This window comes from Doryrhamphus excisus, chromosome 17, assembly GCF_030265055.1.
Source record: "Doryrhamphus excisus isolate RoL2022-K1 chromosome 17, RoL_Dexc_1.0, whole genome shotgun sequence".
Lineage (NCBI taxonomy): Eukaryota > Metazoa > Chordata > Actinopteri > Syngnathiformes > Syngnathidae > Doryrhamphus > Doryrhamphus excisus.
The window spans coordinates 5,206,356-5,230,084 of NC_080482.1; the positions used below are offsets into that span (position 1 = coordinate 5,206,356).

A 23,729-nucleotide genomic window follows, 5' to 3' on the forward strand; every position below is an offset into this window, starting at 1 on the left:
ACATTTGCATCATTTTTTATGTATTTTTTAACACATAACCTTAATTGGAAACAGGTCACGGCACGACCGATGCGAGTTCATATATAGAGACACTTGTGGTTACTGTTTACCGTACAAACCACACAATGTTATTCATGAATACGTATAGTTTGTCATATCACTTTATCAGACCTTTTTTTTGGGTCAAATGAAGAAATATGAATACAAAATGGTGTCCACAAAGTCTCTTTACAATTTAGTAAATATATAAAAAATGCAGGGCTACACGGTGGAAAGTGGTTACTGCGCAGACCTCACAGCTAGGAGACCCGAGTTCGATTCCACCCTCGGCCATCTCTGTGTGGACTTTGCATGTGTGGGTTTTCTCCGGGTACTCCGGTTTCCTCCCACATTCCAAAAACATGCTAGGTTAATTGGCGACTCCAAATTGTCCATAGGTATGAATGTGAATATGAATGTGAGTGTGAATGGTTGTTTGTCTATATGTGCCCTGTGATTGGCTGGCGACCAGTCCAGGGTGTACCCTGCCTCTTGCCCAAAGACAGCTGGGATAGGCTCCAGCACCCCCGCGACCCTCGTGAGGAAAAGCCGTAGAAAATGAATGAATGATTAAAAATGCAGGGCTGCACGGTGGACGAGTGGTCAGACCTCACAGCTAGGAGACCCGAGTTCGATTCCACCCTCAGCCATCTCTGTGTGGAGTTTGCATGTTCTCCCCGTGCATGCGTGGGTTTTCTCTGGATGCTCCGGTTTCCTCCCACATTCCAAAAACATGCTAGGTTAATTGGCGACTCCAAATTGTCCATAGGTATGAATGTGAGTGTGAATGGTTGTTTGTCTATATGTGCCCTGTGATTGGCTGGCCACCAGTCCAGGGTGTACCGCGCCTCTCGCCTGAAGACAGCTGGGATAGGCTCCAGCACCCCCTGCGACCCTTGTGAGGATAAGCGGTATAAAATGAATGAATGCAAATCAGGAAATTGTTATATTTTTTGCTTTTGTAATACATATTTTACATTGTAAGGAGACTTTATGGACACCCTTTATGTCATTTTATGGCACTAGACTTGCACAAAGAGAGATTTGAGTCAATAAATGGTTGAACCTGTTCTAAATAATGGAAGGGTGACATGACACTTCATCCAAAACGAGTCGTGTAAAAAGAAAATACAAAAGCAAATGGCGTCTGATACAAAATATATAGTTTCAATGTGACCGTCCGTCCGTCACTTTTTACCCCGTGACCACTGCGCAGGCCTGGTGTATATCCCCACTTAGCGACAAGTCTGACAGTCTTTCTTCTGTCTTGTGCTTATTAGATTCGGTGCAAGCTTGGGTGGATCACTCTGTTGTGCAACCAGAGAAGAGAGTACAGATAAACATTGTAGTTCTTGTACTTTCTCCTCCCTAAAGTCCTCGAGCAGAAATGAAAGGGTCAAATGACGAGGTTGTACATGATGTACACAAAGCCTCTATGCATCCTAGAGGTTTATTACTTATGACTGTCGTACGTACATACAGCAGCTGGAGAGACATAGATCTACATCGTCTAGATCTCACTGATTGTTCGCTCAGTGGGTCGGTACTCCTCCCTTCCTTTCGGTGAAGACATGTATAAGGATTGCGTCTTGCGTTTTAAACGAGCTCTCTTGGTGGCCAGTGACAGGCTGTGCTTGCTGGAGGCGATAATGTCAGAGATGAACTTCTTGCAGTCGACACACACTTCCATGGTGGCCCAGTCCTCTGTCAGCTCTGGTGGGAGCTCCAGCTCTTCATGTGACTTTAAGGAGCCATGCTTGGATAGCCTGGAAACAATAGGAAAATTATTATGAAAAAGATATTCCAATTATGAGTGGATGTCAACGGTCTTATTCTTCATTAATTTGTTCACATTAAGGGGAGATCTGGGATGGATGGATGGATGGATAGAGAGGGAGAGAGAGAGAGAGAGAAAGAGAGGGGTGGGTGGATGGATGGATGGATAGAGAGAGAGAGAGAGAGAGAGAGAGAGAGGGGTGGGTGGATGGATGGATGGATGGATGGATGGATGGATGGATGATGGATGGATGGATGGATGGATGGATGGATGGATGGATGGATGGATGGATGGATGGATGGATGGATGGATAGATAGATAGATAGATAGATAGATAGATAGATAGATAGATAGATAGATAGATAGATAGATAGATAGATAGATAGATAGATAGATAGATAGATAGATAGATAGATAGATAGATAGATAGATAGATAGATAGATAGATAGATAGATAGATAGATAGATAGATAGATAGATAGATAGATAGATAGATAGATAGATAGATAGATAGATAGATAGATAGATAGATAGATAGATAGATAGAGCAGTGAAATTGCCAACAAAATGTCGTTGCCTGGCTCCCGTGCAATAATAATAATAAATAATAATGTTGAGAATAAATAGATGACATCAAATATGAACAACAATGTACAGCGTAAACAGTAATTTGTACTAATAATTAAAATAAATAAAAATAATAAAAATAATTTTGAATAAATAATAATAATTTAAAGTTTTGCGTGTTTCGCGTTGGCAGACTATCAAAGCGGAGTTTGGGTGAGAAACACCCTAGACTTGTCCCCAATCACAACCAAACACAACTAAGCAAACAAACACACTTACAAACTGTCACTGTCATTTTGGAATGGCCTTTTATTGTGGCCAACCGAAGGCAAGGAACCAGGCTAGAGGTCTTACTTGGACATGGTCTTGTGAATGCTCGGCCGTCGATGGCCACTGGAGGATTTCTCAGGCTTCACTGCTGCAGCACCAGAAGCCTTTTTAACTCCTTTGGAAGGCGGAGTCGGTGCTGCTTCAGCCGCCGCTGAAGTCTGTGGACCTCCAGCCACTTGGAGTCCCTGTCCTGCAGAAGCCATGGCACTTATTCTCTCCCTGGGTAGAGTATTAGTCGAGCCGATGGAGTAGATGGGCAGGCTGGAATAAGGTTTGGATGGCAGTCTCATCTGTCAATATATATAATAGGTATTAGGTTATTTTTCTATCATAAAGATAAGATAAAACGCATAGCATCTTAACAAGGCAGAGCATCTGGAAATGTCACTTAAGTCAATTCTGGTTGATTTCTCATATAACAATAAATTTATGTCTTACCTTTTTGCAACACTGTGCACACACAGGCCTGTGAAGACAAAAAGAAGCAATTAATGCAATGTGTTTTTTTTTGTATATATATATGTATTTTTTCTGTATGTTGACGGTGTTTTACTTTTTGCAAAACTGGCAGATGTAGGACCAGGTGAAAAAGGAAAACCGTTTGGTTCGACAACAGAAGCAAAGCTGCAATGAAAATATCAGAATCAGAATCAGAATCGCCTTTATTGTCATTGTATTGCATACAACAAAATTTGAGTGCAACACCACGGTGCATTTTGTAGAAAGTAAAAATAAGAATAAGGAAAAGGATAAAAATAAAACAAGGAATAACAATATAAATATAAAAGTGGCAGGTGCTGTTCAAAATAAGTGTAAATATATGTACATCAAAAACAATAACCTATACAGTAACAAGATGTAGAATTGCAGTAACCAAAATGTGGGATTTCAGTAAACAAAATGTAGTATTGCACATATTGTACCTGAGTTTCACTTGAATGAATGAATCTTAAGTATTGCACAATTTGAAAATATAACAACATTAAAGTTACACAACCATGTTTTAACCTAACGCCATACAGTGGAAGCCCTCGGAATGGATGCCTGACATCAACATAAGTGGTTGTCAATTAGTCGTTCCTTGAAATTTTTATTTGTGACTCTCCCCGGAGACTTAAGGGAAAATGGGGAGGTTGATGAAATAGACCCATTTTTCATAGAAATAACCTATATATGTTGACTTAGACTTGGAGCGAGGGATGACTGTAATGAGAAAATCATATATTTCGTATCAGGTAATTCAGGAAAAACGTACCTTTCCCTTCTTCATTGCCGTGTAGATTTCTTTATACTGCTGAAATTTCTCCAGCTCTGCTTTAACCAGAACCTGTCTGATGTGCATCACCTCCTCCACTGTCAGAGACAGACACTCCACAGGGAAACAGAACTCCTCCTGCAAACACACAAAAACACAAGTCAGTGTTGTATATTAATTACCAAAGGGACACCATTACACTGCACTGCTACATTAATACAGATACAGGAAAATGCAATCATGGAGAGATTTCACCGTGGGGAGCCTTAGCAAACAACAAATATTTGTTGTTTCTGTGCAAGGTACAATGTAGCACAGGGGTGGGCAAACTTTTTGACATGCGGGATGCACTGATTTAACAAAATTGATGGGGGGGCCAGACTATATATTTTACACATATAATTCTAACAGTCCACCTGGAATTATTGCATCTGTCATGCAAGAGTCATGCAATCTGTGTCTCTTTTTTCAGGAGCACTTTTCACAGATCAAATAACCAAATTGATTAAAAAAAAACAAAAATACCTAAACCATCAAAAGGTTGTATGTTAAGTTTCAATGAAATACTGTGGAAAGGACATATTTAAGAACCGTGTTTAAACACTTGGTGGGCCGGATGTGGCCCCCGGGCCATACATTGCCCACCCCTAATCGAGCATCTACACAAATCCTTGAGACAATGTGATGTGCCCCGAGGTGCAATAACAAGATGTAAAGTGGAACGTCCTTACAGCAGCCATGTCCAATGTGCTTACTTTACTTGCACTCGGATTTGTTATGTTTGAAGTCTTCCACTATTTATTACATCAGATTGATGGTAGCATCTCTAATGTCCCTCCTTTACGGTTGTACACTTCAAAAAGTACCATATTCCTCTAAAGTCGCACTAGACCGCATTGGCATGAAAATAGTCCCCCGGGCTGCACTTTGACAAAAGAGTTTTTCCGCTGTACCTGAAGTGGTCACTCATTGTTAACTCACCAGAGATTTAGAGTTCTGTTTAGAGGGCTGCTGAAAGAGTCGGACATTGGTTGGGGTTTCTTTCTCAATAGAGTGTCTCCTCTGGGGGGTCTGGCGCCTCTCCGGCTGCGGTGTGGAGGAGATGGGGAGGAACATTGGTGGAGCTTGATTGCGGGAATCACAAAAAGGAAATCATTATGTAAGTTAATGGCTCACGGAGCATAATAAAACATAAAAGAAAATACAATACAATACTCACTCTTCTTCCCCAGTGCTGATTCAGGAGATGTGTCATCCATTAGAGATGTCGCCACACTTGAGGTACTCACTGATTTGTGGCCTGTAAAGTCATCCTGGATAAATACATAAAATAAACAAGCACATATATTACACTTCGCCGTTCTGATGTCACACGAAAGAAAAGAGAACACCACGAACGCCCACACTGACGTCGGAATCAGAGCTGTCCAGCTCGGCAAGACTGGGAGCCTTCAGAAGCTTCTTCCTCTGCGGTACGGACTGAGATCCGCAGGGTACCGCTGTAGGAGATGATGGTCCGTTGTTCAAAGACAGAGTGCTGGAGGTCCTCCTGCCCATGTAGGGACTAAAGTCATCTGCATACATCCACACACAAACAGCTGTCAATCAAACAAGCAGACATTCAGGACTGGATCTCTTATTATTTCCTCTTGTGATTTCTTGCATTTGTTATTATATTATTCCAAATTTGATTTGTTTGTATTGTCAATTACAGTAAAGTAATAAAGTTATGATGAGGGTATTGTCAAACAATGCAATCATCATAGAGGAAAATGGAGATCCATTCGGGATGGGTGGGTTAGGTCGGTATGAAGGCAGGGGATTGATAAGCGGGTGTTAAACACACAGCATCACTTTTCAAAATTGGTGGTTCACAGGAGTGGAACAATATTTAAAAAAAAAAAAAAAAAAAAACTCGGTAGGGTGGGAGTTAGTGTAAAAGTCACAGCTGATCTGTAACGGCTCTCTGGTTTATCCTGGAGAGCTCATCGTTTTGATGCGGGTATCTTCTTGGTTCTGGATTCAAACAAAAGCTGGATATATCGAGGTCGGCATTGTGCACTGTACCGTCATTTGGTCCGCTCCTTCGCTATCTGATCAGAGTAAACGTTAGTGAGCAGCCAGGCAGACAGAGAGACAAGGTAAGGGTTGGGAAATCAACCTTCCAACATGGCTGCAACGTCGCTCATACTTTACCTAATCCCGTACGAAACAAGTCCTGTGGCATACTGCGAGTTTTGCCAAAACCTAGAAGGGGATATCTCCTTCATTAGGGAAAGCTAGGTGAACATTATGTCATATTTTTGCAATATCTTTCATATTTTGTTAAATCAATGCAATAAGGGAATACACATAGTGGGTGTTTTAATGCAGATAATGACTCTGCTTTCATGGATGACAAACAAAATTTAAAAAATTTCCCATTTGAGAGGCTGAAATCAGAGAACTAGATTACTAGAATACCAAATAGTTGCTGATTAATGAGATGCAGTCACATTTTTTCTGTTTTTTTTTTAATTATTATGACTGAACACCCAAGCTGCCAACTCTATTAACTTTTTCATTTTTTATTTTTTTATTTTATTAATAATAATAACAATAATTTATAATAATTATTTTTATTTTATTAATAATAATTAGAATTAATTTATTAATAATTTAATTAAAAATTATAATTATTTTATTAAAAAGTGGTAACCTGTTAGATGTTTAACACACGATGTGGGACTTGGCCCCTGTGACAGCTCATTTAGTTTCCTTCTATGTCATACTTCCTGTTTCCATGCCCTTATTTTGAAACCACTTCCTTTGTTGTTCCTTTCTGTTCTCTCACCCCTTACTCGTTTGGCGCACCTGCCTCTAATTTTCTGTTCCCTATTCACGTCAGGTGTGTGCTCCTTCCTTTGTCGATTCATTGTTCATCATTTGCTTGGTGTGGTCAGTTGCTTGTCTTTGCTGCTGCATAGCACGATTATCATTAAAAAACACTTTTTCATCTGCATTTTGGACGTGCGCTCTGCATTCTGGGGTCGCAACGCATCACTGACACATGACAGGTAGGATGTTGTTTTTATTTTCCTTTTCGGACATGTTGACTTATACAAACGTAAATATGACGCACGTCAATCCAATGTGTTTTTTAAGCATGTTCCATTGTTATTGCATGAATTCTATATTGTACTTGTATACACTGTACTATATATGTATATATATATATATATATATACTTATATATGTACTTTTTCAAGCATTTTTCATGCCAACACTTCTCTTAAGATCCACAAATATCAAATGGTGGTTTTAAGAGTGCAGCAAATGGACAAACAAAGGTTGTGGTTTTAAGGGGGTTCCGTTGTCCTGGTGTCAATTAGGGTTCTGAGCCACGTACAGGATCAAACCATGAAGCAGCAGCAAAGTGGACTAAGAAATTTTGATTAATGTTAAGTAGAAATTAGTCGGTGTCATAAAAGGATGATCAGTCTAATATTCAAAGCAAGATCTTGAAGCAATGAAGGCAAATTTCTTTGATTGTTGCCTCTGTTTCTCCCTGAATTTAGACCAAGTACTGCATTAAAGGTGCAATGCGTATACTGTACACCAGTGAGGAAAAAAAAATACCATAGACTTATTGTTGCCTGGTGAAGCAAAGTACAAAACACACCATTAAACAACAAAATGGGTCCAGGAGTACACATGGAGTAGCAGACACATACAGTAGGATAATCTGACGTCATGAATGACTGAGCGTGATAATAAAGCTTATGTTGGGATGAGAGACACTCGCTTCAGTAAGAGGGAACATCTCGATCACAGTGGTGTCTTTGGCGATTTGAAATAAATGTTTTTGGTGGGATGGATATGCATCAGGAAGTAATGCGCTGCTCTGTCAGCACCCTGATTCTATTCTGCAAAGTCAGCAGTAATAATGATAAAAATCATTTTGTTAAAAGTACTGTACAATGACGACTGCTGGAAACAGCAGAAGCCCTAAAGTTAGTAGTAATCACTCTGTCATTGTGTAATTTGTAACATTTTATTTAACATTTTCGCTTAAAAATGCCTTTAAAAAGGATGTGACTCACCTTTTTATTGCGCTGTGTGTGGAAAAAATGTCTTTTCAGAAAATAATTGACTTTCCAATTATGAAATATTTCTGTAATTTGTCAATCTTATCTATTCCCTCCAACTGAACAATCTCTCACATCGCATTTCACATCAGCACAACCACTAAAGCATGACATTCGATATGAATGCAGTGTGCAGATGGTCGCCTGTGTGTGTGTGTGTGTGTTTGAGCAGATGAGCGGCCATAGCAAGTGAAAAGAGAAGAAGCAATCATGAAATAAATAAAAGCCAAATAAGCAGCAACAGCAGCAGCAGCAGGAGGAGGAGGAACGTTACCTGACGTATCAAAACTGAAAGACATGCTAAGTGGTCGAATTGCTGCAAAGAGAAATGCAGGGCATGGGACGGTCATTTGGATTAGGAGCTTATTAGGGGGAAAATATTATTATTATGAACAATATGCTTACAGTGCAAATAGCAAGACTTTGTAGAAGTTAGCATGCTTTTTTTAGTTTGAAATGCAATAGTGAGAGATACTGTCATAACAACTCCAAAGAGTTGTTAGCATTGTGAACACTGTATATATAAAATACAGTATATTATACTTTATTGTTATATATTGTACATTATTCATTCATTCATTTTCTACCGCTTATCCTGACGAGGGTCGCAGGGGTACTGGAGCCTATCCCAGCTCTCTTCGGGCAAGAGGCGGGATACACCCCAGACTGGTCGCCAGCCAATCACAGGGCAAATATAAACAAACAACCATTCACACTCACATTCATACCTATGGACAATTTGGAGTCGCCAATTAACCTAGCATGTTTTTGGAATGTGGGAGGAAACCGGAGTACCCGGAGAAAACCCACGCATGCACGGGGAGAACATGCAAACTCCGAGGGTGGAATTGAACTCGGGTCTCCTAGCTGTAAGGCCTGCGTGCTAACCACTCGGTCACCGTGCATCCTATTGTAAATTATGTATTGCAAAAATTACAGTTTAACTCTCACTATATTGCCAACTATACTTTATACAGGGTGTCCCTAAAGTCCACCATTCTTTTTCTATACCGCTTATCCTCATAGAGGGGGCGGCGGGGTACACCATAGATACACACATAGTATATATCTCTGAAAAACCTGCCTGTGAGGTTTTGGTGACCTCTGTGCACTAATTTCCCACTGCGCAGGGAGCGCTTCGCCTGCGCCAAGAATAGACCAGGTCGGAGCTGGCGAGCTTTCAGTGCACTTTTGGCGTCCTGTTTTGTCACAAAATTGTCGCTACGCTAAAACTGAAAATGTGGACACCTCCCCTGGTGCGCCGCTACGCCTCTCGCGCCGCAGCCCAGTCTATCAAATGACCAAATTGGCTGCACACAGTGGTGCGCTGGACCAAATTACCACTGCGACACCTTGCGTTGCGCCATGAAATTAGAGCCCACAGTCTCTCCGTATCCTGGGTCTTCCGAGGCCTTCTACCGGTCAGATGTGCCCTGAACATCTCCCCAGGGAGTTCAACTGTATTAATTAATGTATATTTCATGTCTATATTATCTGTCCAGACCTGAGGGACACCCTGTACAGGAGTAATTAAAGCAATAAAAGGTGCAAGGTGCAATAGCTGCAACATAAAAGACATTTTAGGCCACATTCTCAACAAGTGCAGAGAGCCATTTTGGAGTTGTAGACGGTCGGTAGGTGAAAATGTAAGATTTATTGTCAATAAAGTTTCACGGGTTGTATCTGGTATAAAGATGATGGCATAGTATCTATCATAACCAATTCCATCTCCGGCTTTTAAACTTGTCTGGTCTGATTATAATTATGTATGAAGAGGAAGACCCAAAAAAGTGTTGAAGATCTTACCCAGTCGCCCCCTGCGGATTTGATCTGGAGATACGGGTCGAAGTTTCCTCTCGGCTTTAATTTCCTCCAGTATCCTTTCATGAAGCGTGGGAGGAGGCTGTGTTGGTGGCTTCAGTTTACGTGCCGACACCTTCGCAACATTGTCATAATTAATGATGTTCTATATAAAAATATATGCTATGACAAAAAGCAAGTGTTATCTTCCAAATAATATGATCAAATTGAAAGTGTATGCAACAAAAAAAAAACAACAGTAAATTTACAGTTCCATGTCTTCACTAATGACTAATGATCCATGGCTGCCTTGTGGGAACAGCCGTCTAGCCGATGAGCTCATACAAAGACGATACAAAGATCTCTGTTTTTATCGACACAAGGATGTCACAAGTTCCACAGGGTTGCAATGTGATTTGAAGATTGTAAGAATTTAGTTCCACTCACAGGGTTGAGGGGGGGTCTGGACCTAATGAACTCCAGTATGACTTCATGAGCACTCTTTTTAATCCTGGGTGGTATGTCTCCATTCACCTGAAACAGGCACACATTTAAAAAAAATCCTCACTTTTATCATATTTGGTTCATAGTGTAGTCATTGAGTGACATCATCAATCATTTTAAAGGGGACCTATTATGCTTTTTCCACTTTTCTGACCTATAATTGTTGTTAAAATGTTGTATTCTCATGTTAAACGATTCCAGGATGATCCAATGATTCCAATGACTTTTTTTTTCTAACATTCACATGACCAATCACAGAGGAGTGGGAGTGACTGGAGGCGGGCCGTGAGTGGGATAATTTAAAACAGACTGTTTTGGAAATCGGCTGCATGGTGGACGAGTGGTTAGGGTGCAGGTCTCACAGCTAGGAGACCCGAGTTCAATTCCACCCTCTGCCATCTCTGTGTGGAGTTTGCATGTGTGGGTTTTCTCCGGTTTCCTCCCACATTCCAAAAATTGGCGACTCCAAATTGTCCATAGGTATGAATGTGAGTGTGAATGGTTGTTTGACTTTATGTGCCCTGTGATTGGCTGGCGACCAGTCCAGGGTGTACCCTGCCTCTTGCCCGAAAACAGCTGGGACAGGCTTCGGCATCCCCCAGGATAAGCGGTAGAAAATGAATCAATCAATGAATGTTTTGGAAATCCAAGTAAATACCACTGGAATAGGTGCAGATTCTGAAAGATCTACAAAGCTACTCTATAGAAGTCCACAACTCATTACAACTGGACAAAAAGTGAGCATAATAGGTTACCCCTTTAAAGCAAACAGGTACATCATAATGTCTGTTATCCAGATGACATACTAACCATGACTTTGCGCAGTTTGTAGCGTTTGGACCTGATATCATCCATAAGCATTTCATAGGGAGTAAGTTGGTATTCAATGGGCAGAGGGTTGTACTGGCGCTCCTGCACCTTTTTAAGCTTGACTCCTTCTCGCAGGTCCCTCATCACCTGAACCCAGAATCGAGCCTGAAGTGGGGAGGAGTAAAGGACATCAAGAGGGAGGGCAGGAAATATTAATTTGTGATAATAGTATGTTTTATGCAATTCTTTCATTGTGACGATGTGAACCTTATTTTGCCTTAAATTGCATCAAACAAACTAGCTTATACGAATATGAAATGTAATGAAACCAAGCGGGCCGTTATTGATCTGGCAAATATTAATGATATTTTGTGTTCATTACCCAGTCGGCATTTTGTAACTCATCCAGGTCTCTGCTGGAGTCGACTGTTGTCTCTTCTTCCATCTTACGAAGGTTCTGTTAGAGAAAAGAAAAGCCCAACTAATAGAGGAGAAAAAAAAGTGTAACATTTGAAATGGTTCTTCAAATTACTTTTTCCATCACAAGGACCCTTTTATGTGTGTGTGGGTGGGTGTGTTCTCCTGTATTTTATGGTCAATTGCAACTTCTATAGAGTACTACAGTAAACCTCGGATATATCGGATTCAATTGTTCCCACTGGTTTTGTCCGATATAAGCGAAATCCGTTATATGCGTATACCGGAAAATGTTCGTTTTACGCATATATCGGATTTATATCCGGTATATGCGTAAATCGGATTTTATCCGTTATAAAAAGGCACTTCCTTGACTATGTTTCCAATGTACCTGGACGCGCAGGCAACGCTGCAAACGCTGCAAATGACGTCGTATAGCGGCCTGTCACGATTCGGCGAATCGGAGCGCCACGATGCGGCCATCCGATATATGCGAGGGAAATTTAATGGAAATGCATTGGAACGGGACTGGAGATTTTGTCCGAAATAGGCGAAATCCGTTATAAAAAATCCGATATATGCAATGAAGTTTTATTGGAAATGCATTACAGAAAAATTGGTTCTTTTTTATCTGTCCGTTGTGAGCGAATTTCCGATATATCTGAGTCCGATATATCCGAGGTTTACTGTATTACAACAGGCATCCCAAGGAAAGTAGGATGTTGCATTTTGTCACTCTTTTGATCACCCAACCAAACATCCATCTTGGTCGAAATCCAAAGATACAAACATATTCCCTCTGCTTAATGCTGTGCTCGTCATACCAAATCAAAGTAAATCACATGACTGTAATAGTGTACTCAAAGGAGGACGGACTCAAGAAGCACTCTCATCCTACCCAGGAACAGCTGCCTCGGCTGCCATGTAAGCTCTGCTGTGTATTTGTTACGTAACATCGCTCACACAATCACATGCATTTTGCTGCATCATAACTGCAGGACTACAGTACAGCGTACAGTGATCCATTGTTACGTGGCAATGTTGAAGGGCTTATGGGATTAAAGCAGGCCATTTAAGGAAAACACTGTTCATCTAGCCAGTGACGAGTGTGTTATTTATTGGAACAACTCCATTCGTTCTCTTTTGGAATTACCAGAACAGAACACAAACATCACATTTTGTACATGATGCAGGAAGCAGCACGCACCCATTTCCTAGATTACATAGTACCTTGGTCAGGGTCATGGAGAATGTCTCTGAATGAGGGACATTCTGCACAGCAGTCAACTAGCTAAAGGATTCATTCAAATGCTACACTTGAATAAGAGTATCAGTTACAAATATGTCCAATTCTTACGACAAAAGAACCCGTTAATGTCGAAGTATAGTAAACCTCGGATATATCTGATTCAATTGTTCCCACTGGTTTTGTCCGATATAAGCGAAATCCGTTATATGCGTATACCGGAAAATGTCCGTTTTACGCATATATCGGATTTATATCCGGTATATGCGTAAATCGGATTTTATCCGTTATAAAAAGGCACTTCCTTGACTATGTTTCCAATGTACCTGGACGCGCAGGCAACGCTGCAAATGACGTCGTATAGCGGCCTGTCACGATTCGGCGAATCAGAGCGCCACGATGCGGCCATCCGATATATGCGAGGGAAATTTAATGGAAATGCATTGGAACGGGACTGGAGATTTTGTCCGAAATGGGCGAAATCCGTTATAAAAAAATCCGAAATATGCAATGAATTTTTATTGGAAATGCATTACAGAAAAATTGGTTCTTTTTTATCTGTCCGTTGTGAGCAAATTTCCGATATATCCGAGGTTTACTGTACATACAGTCATCCCTCACCACAACGCGGTTCGAAATTAATTTAAGTTCCGTGGGTTAAACACGCTTCATGAATCGACAAAAAACAGCAAACTTGTACTTTTTTTTTTGTCTGAATTAGACATTTCCAAGCATTACATTGCTAAATGAACTAAAAATACAAATACAAGGCATTAAAACGACGCATTCAAAATGTGAATTATTAGTATTCTATGTTGGTCACCAGGTCGATCGTCGATTAAAGACGCACGTCACTAACAATAATTTCCCTTTACACTTCAGACTGAAAACCAATTGAGTGTAACATGCAAATTGGTTTGTGTCCGGCAGAGCAACGTTGACTAGTTTGTTTTCTGTGAATGTCTATTTAAGGAGACAAAGACAGGGTCTGGAAATAAGTGCTAGTAGTGGTCGAATGATTAGGATGGACCCCCCGCCCCCCAGTGGGTTGGCACATTGCAGCCATGCAGCTCAGCTGTGCAGGGTTGGGGGCTGGGTGATGCTCACAGCTGATCTCATTTATACACAAAGGCACAGATGTATGCTTGTATTACCTCATAAATACTACATACCCTGCTCCCATTCAGATGCACATACTTTCATGCAAGTATTCATGTGGAATCACAGAAACGGCAGTAAGGGGTTGAATCAGGACGTGATCATGGTGACACTTATTTTTAGATACTGTATGTGGCAAGATACCGGTATACATTTTTCCTTAGTGTAAATAAACTGTGAAACCAAATTGCTTTGAAAAGTTCAATACAAATACATACAGTAGCAGTAGTATATTAGTAGCAGTAGATTTAAAAACTCAGATGACTGAATACTGTACAGGATATGCCAATTACTTACTTTTTCCACACTCAGTAAATACAGTGTATCATTGTATCATCAATGATTACTCGATTATCCAATTCATCAATAACTTTTTTTGTGGTATGTTTTTTTATAATTTAGCCAAAGAAATAAAGAACTGAATATTGGATATAATTGGATGAATGTTGGAGAAACTGAACTTTGTTCAAGACAACAAAAAAAATTATTATAATACTAAATAAATATGTAATTGTATGATGTAATATTTCATATCAGGCTGCATGGTGGTCGAGTGGTTAGCGCGCAGACCTCACAGCTAGGAGACCCGAGTTCGATTCCACCCTCGGCCATCTTCGGGTACTCCGGTTTCTTCCCACATTCCAAAAACATGCTAGGTTAATTAGCGACTCCAATTGTCCATAGGTATGAATGTGAGTGTGAATGGTTGTTTGTCTATATGTGCCCTGTGATTGGCTGGCCACCAGTCCATAGTGTACTCCGCCTCTCGCCTAAAGACAGCTGGGATAGGCTCCAGCACCCTCGTGAGAATAAGCAGCAGAAAATGAATGAATATTTAATATCTAAATATTTAAAAAACAAGCTGCAGGCACAAATGAACCCGAGGGCACACTTTGGACACCCTTGGCTTAGCCCAACCATAAATGTCATTCATTTATCCTGCTTTCTTCAATAAGTATCCTCTCTGTCCTCCCTTCTTTTTATCAGTTATGTAACCCACCGGATTCCCTCTATTCATTCTGGTGCATTATGCACACTAAAAGGGCAGTAGCAGTAGTGCATAACAGGAAGGAACCCTGAGGTGGCGACACACAAATACACACACATCTCCCAACAGGACATTTTCTAAACTACTGCCGAGCCCTCAAGGCAAACCCTAATGTGAGTCCTTCACTAGATGTTAATAGATGAATGAACAGTGGAAAAACATTATGTTGTGAGTTTAATCCAACAGCCTCATAGGGGGCTTGGCAGAAAGTCAAATGCACTGATTAAATGAACAGCGTTCAACCACGATTTTATGATGGAGTGCAATCAAGGTATAGTCATTTTTGTCTTTTCAAATTTGCATTTGAAAACATAGAAAATAATTGTTAATTGGCCTCATTTGTCAAGATATTTACGCAAATTTTGGGTGTTTCGACCATCAGCGACAATAACATCATTATATCGCATTTTTTTATCGCAAAAACATAATTAATTAATGATCCCTGTTTTGTTGTTGACTATGACCCATTATTGGTCTAAAAATATTGAAAGACAAGTTATATGTACTATTCTGGTCACTAGGCATCAGTAATGACAAAACATTGCTTGTAGTCAGCCATGGCATGTTGTGCATGATGGAATGAAAACAAATTCTCCTCCTATTCTGTGTGGAAGTGGTAAGTTTTTGGATTCTTACTTTGTCCTTCTTGTATAAGGAATTCAGAAAACTCATTCAAAGACGCTGTGAATAAGATGCAGTATTCTACACTGGTCACTCGGCATCAGTAATGTTAGTGCAATGAAAATATTCAATTTTTATACAAAAAATCCTAGTTGGTGGAAATTCACTTGCCATGGTTGGGTCTGGAACCAATTAACAAGGGATTACTATACATTCAATTGTGTGAGTAGCTAGACTACTAGAGTAGCAAGACTAAAGGGTCAGTCATCATCCTGTACAGATTTAGGAGAGGGGGCAGGACTTACACGCCTATAAACCCATGACCCACCTCTTTGGCACTCTTGATCTTCTCCAGGAAAGTCCGTAATTCCCTGGTTTCAGTGTACAGAGCACGACATACTGCCTGGTAGTGACTGGGAGCATCCGACTGACTGGGCAGATGGTCTGTACAAAACTAGAAGGCAGACAATTCAAAAATGAACACATATAAAAAAATAAAAATGAGAAGAAAAGTGTCCAGGTTAATTGTGAAACGGTCGGAATCTGTTGAGAAAAGTGGAAGTAGTTGTTGAATGCCTTTGGTCTAATTAGATCGAATGCCTTTGGTCTAATTAGATCGAATGCCTTTGGTCTAATTAGATTGAATGCCTTTGGTCTAATTAGATTGAATGCCTTTGGTCTAATTAGATCGAATGCCTTTGGTCTAATTAGATCGAATGCCTTTGGTCTAATTAGATCGAATGCCTTTGGCTTAATTAGATCGAATGCCTTTGGTCTAATTAGATCAAAGGCATTCAGCACTGTGGGAAAGTAGGCATCCCTAAATTAGCTAAACGATTTGATACTTGAATGGTGTGATGAGATGAAAAATGAAAGAGAAAGGGGACAAAAAAAATGATAGAATAAAACTAAGGCTATCCAAACGTCTTCCACTGTCGAGTGACACCACCAACGTCTGCATCCATTACATACATTCGGTTAGAATACCACAACCAAGCTGCTCCCACATCTTGTTTTGCATACCTTAAGAATCCCCTTGTAGCCATGAAGATTAGAAATGTTGTCAGGGTCGTCATCCGCGTCGTCTTCTTCTTCAGTTGCTTCATAGCCTTCATCGGGGCAGACGTCGCTCTCTGCTATGTTGGTCATCATGTCGATGAGCTGCTCCAGAGGAGGACTGAGTTCCCTTTCCTCATTATCCTTCAGCCCATAGTCCAGAGCCTTGTAGATCATGATACCCAGAGATTCGATCACCTGCAGGAGCACAAACACCAAACACTGAAAACTCTGAATCCAAACAGGAAATCTCTATCCAATCACCATCGTTATCCCATTAGACCATTGAACTTGGGAAGCCACCAAACAATGCTAAGATATGCTGTGAAAATATTATTTGGATGGAGTGTAATATTGTCATTCAAAACTAAGCTTATTTGAGTAATAAAAATGTTTTTTTTTACTATTTATAAAATAAAAAACAAAAAAACAACTTAAATTATATTAGGAAAGCAGGAAGTGAACAAATATAACAGTTCCTGATTGTAAAAGTACCAGATGGAGGGGTAGGATTTAATAAGCTTTGCTTCTTCCTACTCCTTTTGGACATGTGGAACTGTGAACTGATTATGTGATGCATTCAATTGTAATCTGATGCATGTTCAAATGAAATAAAACCATTACTATTACCATTTCATGCTGTGCATGAAACTCCACAAGGCCGCTGATCCGGATTCTAACCTTGCCTTGTGATATTACAAGAATGCACACATACTTGCATATTTGTACTTGCACATGGCCTGGTGTAACTGTGATATTCCTTAATGTAACTTGTTGAGCAAATAAACAAACCATGACCATGAGCGTCATGGTATAATTTATTATTGCACAATGAGAATTCTATTTTTGTGGTGCACACATTCTTGCCATGGTGGGTAGACATGCACTGAAAAAATAGCCATCCTTAATTTTATTATTTCAATCTCTAATTGCATTTTATGTTCATGTTCATATTGAAACTGAGCATTTTGCAAATCCACCTATGGATCCATGTGGTTGTGCCTCTGTTTAGCCTGTTTTGTAGCATATAAACTCGGATTGGAGTGTCATGGCTGATAAAACCAGCGATGCCAACGCTCGGACAAAAGACAAGAAAGAGAAATCACACAGGGGATTAATCTGCTTGCCTGAGCACTGAGAAAAGAGAGCGAGACGGCCAGACTGCATAAACAACTGATCTAAAGTGGCAGCATGGCCGAATGGAGGAAGAAGGGAAGTGAAAAGTTAAAGTGAGACGGACAAAATTTGGAGATGTGTAAAGTTCTAACATTAGTTTTCCTTTTCATCGCCAGGGGGTATGGCTGAGTGCCGCTTCTTAGTTTGTCAGAACCCCCCCCCCAGCAAACATACATGCTTTTGTTTTAAAGAAATCACATTAATAATCTTTCTGCTGTTCATCATCCAAAATAATCATTTTTTTTTATTCCCACACTAGCCCTTCATTACCTACAAAATATAATCTGAAACTCTATTTTATGTTTCAGTTTAAAAAACAATAAGCCATACTTTACTAACGACAACCTTCCTCGTGATTCTTAAGCATCTGTAGATGAAGGCTGACCAATCATGCATATCAGCCTCCCCGAGTGGTTCCCAGGCTTCCAAGCAACCAAGCATAATGATGGGCTGATGAGGAGATGAAAAAAGGGGAAACTGGCAAAGAGGTGCTGCATGGTGGTCGAGTGGTTCACGCACAGGCCACACAACTGCGACACCCAGGTTCGATTCCACCCTCGGTGATCTCTGTGTGGAGTTTGCATGTTCTCCCCGTGCATGCGTGGGTTTTCTTCGGGTACTCCGGTTTCCTCCCACATTCCAAAAAAAACATGCTAGGTTAATTGGTGACTCCAAATTGTCCATAGGTATGAATGTGAGTGTGAATGGTTGTTTGTCTATATGTGCCCTGTGATTGGCTGGCCACCAGTCCAGGGTGTAACCCGCCTCTCGTTCGAAGACAGCTGGGATAGGCTCCAGCGACCTTCGTGAGGATAAGCAGTAGAAAATGAATGAATGAATGGCAAAGAGGCAACTATGCTAGCCAACAAAGAGTCGTAGGTGCTGAAATTAGCATTATCACAATTGTAACATTTGTGTCAAGGGGCTAAATGTTGCTAAACTGTTTCTGTCCTACAAAGGACCTTACAGCCTCATCTCAAATTTCAAATCCAAAACTTAGCCATAGAATTGTCCGTAGAGTTGGGCTGAGGGGAGACTGTATTATAAGAATCATGAAAAAGTAAATAAAAATAGCTCCAAAAATGTTATATGCTTGACCAGCCATATACATAATAAATATAACACACACTCTAGAACTACTGTACTATTTCAGTGCCATTATATAGTAATAAAATCCTCAAAGCTCAATAGTAACCTGGGTGCAATGACAAGACACATTTGAAGTGAAGTTGTTTACAAATATTTTACTCACATTCTTCATCATAAGACAGAATAAGGGAGGAATGTTTCCCTCGGGCAAAACTAGTTCTCTGAGATTCTTTTCTATGACATTTAAACCTGAGGGCACTACTTTGACCACAAACTATCATATGACCAGCTACTTCTGGTAAATGATTCTCCGAGTACTCCGGTTTTCTCCCACATTCCAAAAAACATGCTAGGTTAATTGGCGACTCCAAATTGTCCATAGGTATGAATGTGAGTGTGAATGGTTGTTTGACTATATGTGCCCTGTGATTGGCTGGCGACCAGTCCAGGGTGTACCCCGCCTCTTGCTAAAGACAACTGGAATAGGCTCCAGCACGTGAGGATAAGCGGTAGAAAATGAATGAATGAACTGTTCTAGGATGTGGCAGGCTGCACTTTACAATGTGTAGTTTTCCCAAAATGGTGGACATGTTTGAGGTGGTAGTCTTGCCTTTTTGTCCCAACCGCTTTTGAGCAAACTCGGCATGCTGGCTCATTCATGTTGATTGGCTCACCTTGCTCATTATTATTATCATTCTGCGGCATTTTCCTCCTAATTTCTACAGCTCCCTTGCTGCACTGTGTGTGTATGCTAGCAGCCCCGCCTTCCCTACACAGAGAAATCGACTATATGACCGAGAAGAGGTCTAACTCCATTATTCTCCATCTGCTCTCTTATTCACATAAGCGAACACATGATTTACATATAGGCTGGCGATTTCCAGTAAAATTCATGGAATTGCCTCCAAGACATAAACATATCATGGGACATTCACCACCTCATCTACTGTTCACATTCTTTGAGGCAGTGTGCATACAATGTGATATTTATTAAAATTAGAGTTAAGGCTACCTTGGATGTATTGATACTCTATATTGGTGTCTGTATATGTTAAATGTTTACATTAATTAAAGGTATGAAGACAAAAGGTATCAGTCACACTTACGTTGACAACCGTCTAAGTGCTGTCCAGTTGAAATATCATAACATATCATAGTATGAAAACAGAAGAACCAAAATTTAAAATATGCACAAATGGAGGAAAACGACGCCCACAAACTACCATAGGTTCAAAAACCCTGTCCGTCAACAGTAATTGTGGAAGGAATGGCTTGTTTCCGTTTTGAGTTTGGTAATGTCAACAACCGCTTATGTCGACGGTCAATCTGAGAGACGTCAACATAAACGGGTTCCACTCCAACAGGATTAAAGAACATGACACAGCTAATTTAAAAAATGAGGATAGGGGATTTAATGTTATCTTTAAAATTTGTAAGTAAAAATAAAACCACCAAGCAGCAAAATTTGAAATGTCTAATATATATTTTATATAATTTGAGGTCATTCTGTGATGCTAATATGCAATAATTAAAACCCAGCTGTGTTACTCACCTCTGTTTGGGTGCACAGGTTGTATTTACCTGCAGGGAAACAAGACAGAAGGGTTGTCACATTTAAGCAGCAGGTTCAAATCCATTCACAAGCATTTTTAAATACAAAATATGTACTATATACCATTATAGCACAGAAAAACATCTACTGAGTCTATAGGTCTACTTCTCCAAGACCATAGAAATATCTAGACTCTGTCTACATTACAGTGGAGTGAAAAAGTGTATTTTCCCCTACCTGATTTTTTATTTTTTGGCATGTTTGTCATACTTAAATGTTTGGAATCATCAAACTAATTTAAATATTAGTCAATGACAACACACCTGAACACAAAATGCAGTTTTTAAATGAAATCCAAACCTACCTGGTGCTGTCACTACTGTATAATACGTGCAAAGGTTGTCTGAATGACAATTTTAAAAAAATACCTGCAGTGCTCCAGTACCTTCTCTTTGGCATTTGAGAGTCTACATACGCCATTACAACTCAACTCGCAACGACAGCCGATACAAAGACCTTTGGTCTTGCTAAAAGAGCCATCTGTCATTGTTTTGAAGCTCAACTTGCCATTGAAAATACCCTTTCCTTTTTCTATTTCTGCTCAGTATTTGTTCCCGCTCGTGGCTCCACGTCAACTGCGTCCTCTCAAACTACAGTGTAGTGTTTGCAGCCAAGTGCAGCAATGTTCAGCCATTATGTGATCCACATATTGCTTTTAATACAGAGAATATTACATGTAATGTTTAAAAAATGAATGCTATATTCAAGTAATCAGATCCCAAAAAATAATAAAGGGTTCATTCGTGGCCCATGCGACATAGACTTAGTATTTGGGGTGATTACCATTATCCTCAAATACCAAATACGCTAATCCAGAGCATTCCGTGTCAATATGGTGAGGCCCATCGCTATGCCATTTATCCACAAGCATCACGTCCCCACTTCTTGCAACTTCAGCATGTATCTGACTTCTCACACTAGTCAAACTTGACAGATTTTAGGTGTGAAGCGGGCCCAAGTTACCATTGTTGGAGTCTTTCTATGCCATCTTACTTCAGACAATAAACTAGTAGCATTGTTTAAGAATCAAATAATACAGTAAACCTCGGATATATCGGATTCAATTGTTCCCACTGGAATTTCCCTTAATGGAAATGCATTGGAACGGGACTGGAGATTTTGTCCGAAATAGGCGAAATCCGTTATAAAAAATCCGATATATGCAATGAATTTTTATTGGAAATGCATTACAGAAAAATCGGTTCTTTTTTATCTGTCCGTTGTGAGCAAATTTCCGATATATCCGAGGTTTACTGTAGCTAAAGTCTGCAAAATTCATGTTCTGCCCTGCTATGATTGCTATGTGTACTGTATATACATATACATTTATATGAACTTTAACTTTATTAACTTTAACATACTGTGACATAATAAACCAAAGACAACTACTCTTACTTAAAGAGTGTGCAGAGTAGTATCAATGCAATTGATTATTCATTATTCATCCATTACATGCCCTGCTGAATTCAGTGTAGACAGAACATGAATTTTTGCAGACTTTAGCTATTATTTGATTCCTATACAGTGCTACTAGTTTATTGAATAATCAATTGCATGGATATAACTCGACACACTTGAAGTAAGAGTAGTTGTCTTTGGTTTATTATGTTACAGTATGTTAAAGTTAAAATCATGTATATGTATATACAGTATACATAGCAATCATAGCAGTCGCCCATTAAAGCTTTAGTCCTAAAACAGCTCATTAATTAGTCTGATCATCTTCCATTGCAATTGCTAGTAAGCTGTATTACACCCAGTGAGATGTATGTGGGAGGATCTACCATGGCATTTTTACACACACACACACACACACACACACACACACACACACACACACACACACACACACACACACACACACATCTTCTATATCCATCTATCCATGCAGGCGTGAACCTCCACCTTGCCCTGATCAGTAGCCAGACACATTAATCACATGCTTTCCCCAGTTAATGCCCAATGAGCATTGTGGTGTGATATTAAGCTGCAAAATAGGCTCAGGGTTTTTTTTTTTTACATGGAAGTCACATGATGCAAAACATGTGCCTTTAGTGAAGAGGAAAATGTGCAAATCCAGAGAACACTTTAAGGGGGTCGTTAAAACATCACCAGGGGGTTCCTTTGTTTGTCACTGATCATGTGGAGGCCTACTTGTTTATTGTTAAAATTACTTAAAATTACTCTTGATTGTATATGACAGTACTGTTAGATTTGGCCTTCATATTCACTGCATTTGATGTGTCTATGCACAAAAAGATATGACATCACCTCGCTATGATCGCGTTTAAAATGCTATACAATGTTTACCTTCACAGCTCTGGTGATGTAGCTTTACAGATCCGTCCTTTGCAATCCGAACATCGCTCGGTCCTGATATCCTCGTCGGATATGGGGTCGCCTGGGCAGCAGTTGAGGATCTCCTCCTCCGGTGCTCCTTCAACAGCGTCGCGCAACACTGATAACACACGGCCCAAGCCTGCTCCTCGTTGATGGGCTGGCTGTAAAGCCCGAGGATCTCCTCCAAAGACAGATCCTCCGGCCGCGCGTCCCCCGCGGAAGTCATCACGCTGTGGTGCTGATGCTCGCCGAGCTGGCTCGCAGCATCCGTCAGTCCGTGCAGCCCGCCTCCAGGCTCCGCCATCCTGGCATTATCTCGATAGCGAGAGCAGGCCAAGCCGATGAGCGAGAGCTAACCCGGGGAAGACATTGCTGTTCACCCACGTCCTCCTCCCGGATCGCCAGCAACGGTGTGGACGCTACGTGAGACGCTTTCGTGGCCCGCTCGAGGTTCTGATACCCACGATCACGAGACGTTGTGTGGCTACAGCTCTCTCCGTTAGGGGGTGGGCGGATCGATCCCAAAGAGTATCGATACCAAGGGCAGTGTCGATACCAGCGTCATGATATCGATAGAGAGATATCAGTGTTTTGTTGTGCTGTACATTGTTACATTGTTTATTATATTGTTAGGCAATAAGTCATTGGATACAGGAAGTCCTTGGATACAGGAAGTCTTTGAATGAGCCAATAGAGTAGTCATTTTTTTGCTCCTACAATTAATTGTATGTAATATGAATAATTAACATTAGGATGT

At 40.4% G+C, this 23,729-nt stretch overlaps 1 protein-coding gene across 2 annotated transcripts; it reads right to left on the minus strand.

The window, feature by feature from the left end:
* Positions 1–1,448: 1,448 nt before the first annotated feature.
* Positions 1,449–23,488, minus strand: spire1b (spire-type actin nucleation factor 1b). Of its 2 annotated transcripts, XM_058053130.1 has the most exons (17): positions 22,943–23,488; positions 20,573–20,601; positions 16,723–16,953; positions 16,028–16,153; positions 11,592–11,666; positions 11,210–11,374; positions 10,343–10,429; positions 9,902–10,031; positions 8,370–8,411; positions 5,379–5,542; positions 5,188–5,281; positions 4,950–5,092; positions 3,969–4,106; positions 3,267–3,337; positions 3,152–3,179; positions 2,738–3,003; positions 1,449–1,805 (listed from the first exon to the last, which is right to left on the minus strand). In XM_058053130.1, exons 1-17 carry the CDS (start codon positions 23,274–23,276, stop codon positions 1,550–1,552), a joined length of 2,379 nt encoding a protein of 792 aa, XP_057909113.1. In that variant the 5' UTR covers positions 23,277–23,488; the 3' UTR covers positions 1,449–1,549. The 2 variants fall into 2 exon arrangements, with proteins under 2 accessions (XP_057909113.1, XP_057909114.1); XM_058053131.1 differs by lacking the exon at positions 8,370–8,411.
* Positions 23,489–23,729: the final 241 nt, after the last annotated feature.